At 36.0% G+C, this 10254-nt stretch overlaps 1 protein-coding gene across 1 annotated transcript; it reads left to right on the forward strand.

Annotated features, from left to right (window-relative positions):
- Positions 1 to 214: 214 nt before the first annotated feature.
- LOC110922134 (F-box/FBD/LRR-repeat protein At5g56420) lies at positions 215 to 4292 on the forward strand. The gene is made up of 4 exons (XM_022166459.2): positions 215 to 343; positions 1171 to 2336; positions 3249 to 3440; positions 3641 to 4292. Exons 2-4 carry the CDS (start codon positions 1347 to 1349, stop codon positions 4070 to 4072), a joined length of 1614 nt encoding a protein of 537 aa, XP_022022151.2. The 5' UTR covers positions 215 to 343; positions 1171 to 1346; the 3' UTR covers positions 4073 to 4292.
- The last annotated feature ends 5962 nt before the right edge of the window (positions 4293 to 10254 follow it).

Consider the following 10254-nt stretch of genomic DNA (forward strand, 5'->3'; position numbering starts at 1 on the left):
TCCAGAGACTATCCGAGTAACAAATTATCAAACCACAGGAACCACGGGTATAATTTCCAAAAGTTTGGGACTATAGATATTATTTTATAAAATCACAGGGACTATCCGGCATTTTACTCAATCATATAGAAAATATGAATAAAAAAATTGCAGTTAAAAAAAAAAGAAAGAATAAATTAAATATATATTTTTTGAATTAAAAAAACAAGTTTATTACTGGCGCCATACGCATTTTGACCTAACCTCAATCATCTCCTCCACTCCTGCCAATCGCCTCCGCCTGCCTCCGTCGCACCGTCGTATCGCCTCCATCTGACTACCGATCATTAAAAAACGACAGGGAGTAAGTCAAAACCTGTTGCTTCTAGTCTTTTTTCTTCTTCTTCTTATTATTATAGTAACAATTTCTTTATTTGTTTCACGGTTGTAAATGTTTTTTTTTTTTTTTTAATCAAGAGTCGTTTTCTTAGCCGTAAATATCACTTTAATGTTTATATCCATGAAGCTTAATACCCTACATTGAGGCTTTATAAAATCTTTTCCTTTGCATATTGTGGGACCATTAAGGTATGCAGAAGTAACCTTATTGTGTGTGTGTGTTTCATACATGTTGGCTTGTTGACTTTATGTGAAGATACTGAAGCATGCAGGTCAATAAAGAGTTAAACTTTGAGATTAGACTTGGACACAATATTATAAAAAAATTTAAACAAAAAAGATTTCACCAAATTAAACATTTGAAGCGTCTAAATTTAGGCGTTTTTGTGTAGGGAAAATGACGAGAATAAACATTGACCAAATCAATTATACCAAAATAAACATTTGAATCGTCTAAATTTAGGGAACAAATGAAAATCCATTCACTTCAGAACCGAACCTGACACTTATAGAGTCTAAATTAAGATGGATCAACAAATATAGAGTCTTTAAACACATGGCTCTTTACTATTGGATCTCAGTGTGGGTCCACCATAATTTAGGAGTATATTATTTAGACGCTTGTCCCAAGTGTTAGGTTTTGAAGTGAATAAATTTTCACGTGTTATCTAAATTTAGACGCTTCAGATGTTTATTTTGGTGAAATTGGTTTGGTCAATGTTTATTCTCGTTGTTTTCTCTTTTGATAGTTTTTTTAACATGCACTGGTTGTTGCAATTTATGAAATTGCAGCTTTTGGAGTCAATGGAGAAGTCGTGATGATGGTGGTTGTTTATAAAACATGTGTATGAACGTAACAAGACGACAAACACAAACAAACAAGAATGCTAAAAGTGTGGATGGATCCATCGAAAAGGATCTAGCATATATATGAATGCGTGTTTGTATCAAGGTTGAGTGGGGAAAGAATGGATTCTAGCCATGGTAAAAAGAGAATGAATGTAGAAGACGACGATAGACTAAGCAGCTTGCAAGATGAGCTTATCCATAAAATTCTTTCTTTTATTGGTATCAAACATGCTATTCAAACGAGTGTTTTGTCTTCGAGATGGAGGTTTATTTGGACTTCAATGCCTTATCTCAATTTCTCATGGGACGATTTCTATGAGTTACCCAAGTTCTCCGAATTTGTCACTCGTGTTCTCTCTGGCCGCAATAATCAAACAGAAGTGTCTTCAGTCAAGCTTAGTAATTTGTGTGGAACGGATAGCGATGTGATTGCCGAACAAATCATGAAGTATGCATTCTCTCACAATATCCAACAACTGGATGTTGCATGCTTGCCTCGGAATAATGTTGAATTCCCTCCTTTTCTCTTTAGTTCTCGGTCTCTTAAACATCTTAGTTTGACAAAGGAAAATTTCACAGCATTCGAAAGGAGACGTTCTTGTTCATATGTGTTTAAAGCAACATCTACTTGGGAGCTCCCTGTCTTAACAACACTGTATCTCGATGGTGTCACTTTGTGTTGCGATGACAATACTGATAAGTGCATTGGTTTTTTCTCCAAGTGTGCAAACTTGAAGAATCTTACCTTAAAAAGTTGCTATACGGAGGGATTTAAGGGTTTAAGTATATGTCTTCCTCTACTTTCCAATCTTACAGTTGAAGATGTTTATGGTAGTGTGGAGGATTACAATATTGTTGCACCTGAACTCAAGAACCTCAATATGAGTGGTGTCTTTACGCAAGACCGTCAGTATCTGATTTCTGCGCCCGCCCTTGTATCCTTGCTTTATAAAGGGTTTTATGATTTGTCACTTTCTACAGACGATTTCCCCTCTTTGGAGAAGGCGGATATTTGTGTATCTTATCCAAGAGATGCTCGTAAAGCTCTACGACTGCTTCAACAACTTCACAATGTCAAGTTTCTTACACTTAACTTGGAAATTGTTGAGGTAATTGGTGGTGTTTATCTTATGCATCTTACAATGATTTTCAGTCTGAAATATTCTCAAAATTCTGAAGACAAATTAAAACAGACAAGGTTATTTTTTTTTATTTTTTTTTTTTGGTAAGAAAGGAACATTCCGTTTTACTACTCTGTATTCAGAAACGGCGTTGCTTTCTTTAAGTTATAGCAAATATCAGAATATCTTTTCTTTAACAATCTGGTGGGTGGTCAAACTAGATTAGATGCAAGCTTTGATAATTACAATAGCTGTTGGTCATTGGCTATTTCTTTCTTTTTCGCACCACTTCTGCAAACGAGCTGAGCCAAACCCGCGCTCGAGCTTGGCTCGGTTTGAGCTTCGTTTTCAAAGCTCGAGCTCGGCTCGTTGGTAGTTTCTCAAGCTCGAGCTTGGCTCGTTTATTATCTATTGATTAATATATTAAATAAAACTAATATAAATAATAGACACGTTTATGCTCCCGAGCTCGATAAGTGAAGCTCGGGTTCGTATACTATACAAACTTATTTTTAGGTTCGAGCTTGGCTCAGCACGGCTGGGCTGGTAAACAAGTTTAAATAAGCTCGGCTCGGCTTATTCACTAGACAACTTTAAATAAGAGCTAAATGTTAATAAATTTTTAACCAAAACTAATATTACACTGAGGCTCCAAAATAAGCGGTAAATGTTATTAAAATTTTAATCAAAACTAATATTACACTGAGGTTCCATAACGCTTGACGAGCAGCTTGGCTCGGCTCGTTTCAGGCTTTTTCTTGAGCCGATCTCGAGCAGCACACAGGCCGCTCGGCTCGTTTGCACCCCTACCGAACATGTACTGAAGATAAAGTAATTTTATAACAAAGTTATGGTGCATACATTTATAAATATGTACTAATCATTATGATGATTGTGCAGCTTCTAAATAAATCCGTGGATTTAATGTCGTATCAACCTTCTCCGTTTGTTAACTTAAAGAGTTTAAAGATTCATCCTGTAAGAGAACTTTCAGAAGTTCGAGAACACAATAGAGGAAAGATGTATGCAGAAGTCAAAAGCTATTTGCTAGATGGTTCTACAGGTGCCACCTTAATAATGGTGTCACGTGAGGTATCATATTTCATTATGAACTATATTATTAATATTAATTACCATACATCATATATATTTCTCGAGTTATGAAGAATATTATGGCAAGCAATTGACATAATGTTTAGATCCTTGTGTTCTGAACATTTCTATATGATATTAATTTAGCTATGCGTTAAATTTTGTAAAATTGCGAGTATAATGTCATGGAAACACTGCAGGATATTAGAGCTATTAAAAACACCAAGTTTGCACAAGAATTTGTTTCAGAGTTATGGGAAATGTTGGAGCAGGAGAAAGCTAGAATAGAGGCCAAAATGACAAAGACGCGTGAGCAAGGGAGGCCACATTTTAGTGAACATATCTATAAGTGTAACGATATGTGTTGGGAATATACGAGTGTGCAGGTTAAAGAAGGGAAAGAAAAGACTTCTGACATTATCTCAATGTTGCAAAATATTAAAGGATTACTGGCAAAGCTGCCTGCATCAAACCAGGCTACCATTCAACCATCTTTTTCTACTTTGTGTGCTGAGGCCGCCATTGTGACGAATAAAATAACAGAATGCATAAAGATGGACTGTGATGAGAATCAAAAGCGTTTAAATGTGTGCTTGCATGAACTTGCTACCACGTTGCAGCCGTCTTCTTAGCTAGGTGCAAGTTCTTGAGTTACCTTGTACTCACTAGTGATGACTCTAATCAACAGGTAAACTTTGTCGTTACATTGTTCTTTTGTTTGGATATGTTTTTTTTTTCTACCAAAAAATCTTGACTGCTAACTCTTGGTGCCGTATTGCTCTTAATGTCATTGCTGCCTCATTATTTATGTAGGTTGCTTTATCTAATCGATTAAAAGTTCGTTTATCTTTATTATTTGAGTTTTTTGTTTATATTTTGTTCTTTCCGTGTATCATCTGAGGTTCTGTTCAAGCAATTTAAAGTGTCATCAACCTTTTTGTTGTTCGAAATAAGTGTCAAAGCTTTTTATTAACTAGTGGAATTCACCCGCGCTGCACAGAGGGAACACGATTAGTATCAGTTCTGTTCATTACGATATATCGGCCCTCGCCATAGCAACCGAAAGAGAAAATCCAAAAAAAAAAAATCAAATTTGAGATATGCGCTAATGAAATATCGATATTAGGTACCCAGTATAGTTTGCAATACCTAATAATATGTTGTTTTGAATACAACATTGTTTTAAAAAAAAATCCAGTAACTTTGTTATGATCGTCTTTCTAAAGTCTTTTCAAATTGTATTGCAAGTTATTGTTACTGTTAATTCATAATTCATGTTGTTATATAATAAAATGCGATAAAATAATATTTCCAACTATCCATAAAATGTAATTTATAACTAAAGAGTTTTGATTTTTTGATATAATCTAATTAAAATAACAACTACTTGTTCAGCAATCCATCACGAGCCAATTTGCTAAAAGGAAAATTTGATTAATCTAATTATTAATTATTAATATTATTATTATTACATCTATTAATGATAGAAGTGAAATGAATAGTGTTGTATGTTGTGTCGGTTATATTTGTTAGGCAAATTGGATTTAAATAATCCCAACTCACTGTTATTGGCCAATAATAATCCCAATTCATTTAATCACCAATAATAATCCGAACTATTCACTTTTGTTTGTAAAATACTCTCAGTTAAAAAAACACTAACTAGGTTAAAAAATTGCTGATGTGGCTTGCCACGTCACCTGCCACATCAGTTGCCACGTAATCGAAAAATGCCACGTAGACTGCCACATCAGCTGCCACGTAATCGAAAAATGCCACGTAGATTGCCACATCAGCTGCCATGTCATCAAAAAATGCCACATCAACTGCCATGTCATATGACACATCAGCTAAAAGGGCCACATCAGATGCCACATCAGCAATTTTCTAACTTAGTTAGTGTTTTTTTAACTGGGAGTATTTTACAAACAAAAGTGAATAGTTCGGATTATTATTGGTGATTAAATGAGTTGGGATTATTATTGGCCAATAACAGTGAGTTGGGATTATTTAAATTCAATTTGCCTATTTGTTATGCTGGATGCTTAACCTTATGAGAGCATTCACATCAATTCCATCATATTTTCACTCTAAATTACACTAAAAAGCACTACATTTTCTCTCATCTTTTCAATTAAATAATACTTTTTATATCCTTATCATTACATTTTGTTTCTCTTTCATTCACAACCACTTTCAAAATATATTAAAAAATTATACGGGTTGAACAGTGTCCCCCCCAAGTACACAGATGAACAGTAACATTTTATCTCTCCTCCACCCACAACCACATTTTATACTCTTTATATTATAAAAACTCTACACACATAATTTGATGGCATGGATGTGAATGCTCTAACACCTTACTTTTTTCTTGGGTTTTTAAACCTCATCCATCATCTTTTTTATTTATCTATTACCACTTATATCTTTCTCTCTCCATCATCTTCTTTATCCACCACCGGTTCACCACTGCCATATCTCTCTCATATTTCGCCGATGTCCGGCGACCTGAGGTGACTTTTGCTTCATTCTGGTGGTGCTGATAAGCACAAATATTTCGTCACTCCATCTTTCCGTTCCAAACGGCGGCATCTTCGGTGCTGACGACGGTGGACGGTGTCGATGACGGCATCTCCGGTTTAAACCTTGGTTGTTGATTGTTGTGACGGTGACCAATTGCAGGTGGTTACTTTTAAAGTTTTGCCATCGGTTTTTTCTTGGCTGTGATAGTTTAAAATATTTTCTGAAAATTGATGGGGATGGCGTGGCAAGGATGGTGGAGGGTAGGTTTTGACCTGTAACCCGTCTTGCAGCCATGGTTTTTGGGAACTTTGAGCCAAACCCGGGTTTTAAGATCCATTGTGGTTTTGATTTTTGTTGTTGGTTTTTATATTCGGTCAATGATGATAAGTATTAACTCATCTAAGACATCCATCCATGAGTTCTTCTGATTTTGGTTGAGTTTATTGTTAAGATTCTGGTTTTAAGATCCATTGTGGTTTTGAAATTTTTTTGTTGGTTTTTACATTCGGTCAATGATGATTTGTATTAACTCATCTGAGACATCTATCCATGACTCCTGATTTTGGTTGAGTTTGCTGTTAAGATTCTGGTTTTAAGATCCACTGTGGTTTTGATTTTTGTTGTGGTTTTTACATTTGGTCAATGATGTTGAGTATTAACTCATCTGAGACATCCATCTATGAGTCATGATTTTGGTTGAGTTTGTTGTTAAAATTCTAAAATTTCGTAAACCCGGAATCGGGTCGGGTTGGAGTTGGGTCGGACTGAAAAGGGTTTTAGCCGGAAAAAATGGTGGGGTGTTGTTGGATGGGGTTTTTTTTTTTTTTTACATTTGTAGAGATTTGGGTTTTATTCAAGTTCTTTCCATGGCATTAACTCCTGGTTTGCCAAACGACTTATTGTAATTTTTTCAAATATTCTTGAGCTTTTCTTCAGTATATCGAGGGGTGGGAAAGGCATTTGAGTAAGGTTTGTAAAAGGATGATTAATTGCGTTTTATTTGGTATACGAATGCAACATATTTGGAAAGAGGATCATGATTTGATGGTAGTGGAAAGAAAAGAATTGAGGGTGGGAATTCATGGAAATTCACAATAGGGAGACGGCACATTTCTCATTATTCATTTGTTTTTTTGGATTCATATACATAAAAAAACAAATTAATAATTGCCATTTAAAAATTATTAATTATTTAGTTTTAATATGTAATTTTAGTAGAACTTTGATATACATTAAGGGTTTGACACGTGAGTGGTTGTGACGGTGGCTGAATCTATGATGAGTGTGTGGTTGTGACGGTGGATGAATCTATGATGAGTTTATTCTTCTTGGAATCGTCTCTAAAGGTGTTTTAACAACAAAGTTTATAACTCTAATTGAAATTAAAATTGAATCTTGAAAAAATTGGTTAGGAGGAAATAAAATTCGATGTCTTTTTTAACCAAAGATTCTTGAAAAACATTTCTTAAAAAACACGAATTAAAACAATGGACTCTTGAACAAATCAATCAAACACATAACCATGTGAATTGCAAAGATGCAATGATTATAATACAAATCAGAATCCATTGTTGGGTAAAAATTCGTGAGTTGTATTGTGATGATTCGATTTAGTACGATCGTGTTATGTTTTGTAATGTAAAACGTATATGGTATCACACAAAAACGTATATGATTCACGCCGCAACGCGTATGGTAAAATTACTATTTGTAATAGCCAATCACGTGTTGCCACATGTCACCCTCCATTTTTTTCTTTTGTTTTTTAAGGTATTTATATTTTACTTTTAAACCCCTAACTTTTGTAATACACATGTTTAGTTGCCTACTTCAATAAAGTTTTCATTTTCTTAGTTAACTTTTTTTTATATACATGTTTAGTCCTTTACTTTAACTTTGGTAATATGCATGTTTAGTCCCTATATTTCTTATTCCTTTCATTATTACGAATTTTAGTGTTTATTTTCTTACTAACGTAATCAACCAACCCGGCTTCCAGCGTAACGCACGTGGTTAAATTACTAGTAATTAAATAAATAACATATAAAAATATCAAAAAATAATACATACAATATTTTTAACATGCCACTCTATCTTTGAAATATTAGAAAAAACAAAAATATTACATAAGTCTATGTTAAATTTTTATGAGTGAATTACAAGTTTTATTCTTTATCTTTATACCCATTTCAGACCCTGTTATTTTTCTTTAAAATTAAATAATTTTGTACTCATTGTTAGAGGGGCACAAAAAACCCGAACCCGACCTGATGAAACAATGGTTAACCGGGCAGGATTAACTCACTGGTCTCGTCAAGAAGGGTTAATCCCTTCCTCCCGAGGATCGCTGGCTGGATCACCGGTGGGTTGATCTCCTGCACAAGGAAACAAACCGTGACTCGTAACAAGGAGGATGGGGTGGGGGGTGCCCCTTGTTACCACTCTCCGGCGTGAGAATCAGTAGTTTGCATGGGAAGCAAAGTAAGATAGTAGTAGTAGTGAGAGAGTTGTGAAGAGATACCTCAAACCTGGTTTGGGGTTGGTATTTATAGCCGAGGAGTGAAGGAGGAGGTGGATGGATAGACTGACGACATGTTGCACCTTTGCAGGTGTGTCAGACATGTCGGCCGTTGAGACGACGCCACGTCAGTCTGTCGCTTCCGTAGATCTGACAGGTGACTGCCATTGGTTCCACTTGCACTGTGGTGTCAGTCCCACTTGTTGAGCGTATAGGATGCGGTGCTAGCCGCATCGCTGTCTGCGATAACATCTGATGTTATCGCGTCTCTTGCTAGTGATCAAGAAATACGTGAGATGCGGTGCTGGCCGCATCGTCGCCTGTGGTGACTGTTGCTGTTATCCAGCTTCCTTGTATTGATAGAAGTGTTCACTGGACGCGGTGCGAGGCCGCATCGCTGTGAATACTTCCGTTTTCATACACCAGATGTGATGCTATGTAACACCCCGTGTTTTCCAATAGTCAAAGTCAAAGTCAAGTGTTGACTGTTATTGGAATTAAAGATTAATAAAGATTAATTTCATTTTAGTTTCATTTTGATTTTTGTATTATTTGGAGTAAGTGTTGTATAATCAAGCTAATCGACCGATAATCGAACTGTGAATCAACGACCGACTGTGAATGATAGGAAGTAACAACGCAATAAAGCTAATCAAACAATAACCAAGGTGAATCAAATCAATCATCGAACTCAAGTGTGGGGATTTTAATGCTTTTCTACGTGTGTGTGTGCCTTACGTGTTACTTGTGCATGTTTACTTTTATGTTAAAGTGTGTGGTGAATCAATCAAATCAATCAAGGCTCGAAGGTGAATCAAACTCAATCGAAATCGAATCCAAATCATGGTTGTAAGGATGCTTGTATGTTAGATATAGTAGTTGGAACTAAAAGTAATTTGATTAGGAATTCTATCGTCCTCAAATCATCGTTCATCGAAGTCGAAATATCAAAAATCGTCGCGAAATCCTCAAAACAAGGCAAGCCGATCGAACAGGGCAACCTGATCGAACAGGCTAGCCGATCGAACAGGGCAACCTGATCGAACAGGCTAGCCAATCGAACAGGGCAACCTGATCGAACAGGCTAGCCGATCGAACAGGCTGTTCGATCAGACGGCTGTTCGATCAAGGATGCTGTTCGATCAGCTGACCCTTTCCTCTTTTGGAAGCCTATAAATAGGGCTGTCTTTGTCAACCTTTCCACTTTTGGAAAAGCTCTGACCGACCAGCCTCTTCTTCTCACTAAATCTCAGATTTCTCTCAAACCGGTAAGTATTTCACTCTAATCTTTGTACGTTTTTGTTCATTAATCGATTCTCCATCTTTCTATCTTTCAAAATCTGAATTTCATCCATGAAATCACCAAGATCTAGGTGTTCTTGAGTGATGTCATCATGGTGTTCTTGGTGTTCATCAAGAACTTCATGTTCTTGACTTCATTCAACCATGAATAAGCTAGATCTAACCGATTTCCACATAAATAACCTAAAATCTTCCAAAGATCTTAACATTTCACGGTGAAAAAGGATTAAAAGATGGGTTTTCATCTATCTTTCAACTCTTTTACACTCAAAAAGGGTGAAAACGGGACTTGAACCGATTTACAATCGATCTAAACAAACACATGGTTCAAGATTCGGGTTCTACCGAGAGATGTACCGATTCCGGGTTAAACGTTAAACTTGGGTTCCAAACCGTCTCTGACCGGGTTTGGGTGATTCCTGCTCGAGTCGGTAGATTAATTAGGGACTTCAGTTTTGTGGTTCAACT

Source organism: Helianthus annuus, chromosome 17 (assembly GCF_002127325.2).
Source record: "Helianthus annuus cultivar XRQ/B chromosome 17, HanXRQr2.0-SUNRISE, whole genome shotgun sequence".
NCBI lineage: Eukaryota > Viridiplantae > Streptophyta > Magnoliopsida > Asterales > Asteraceae > Helianthus > Helianthus annuus.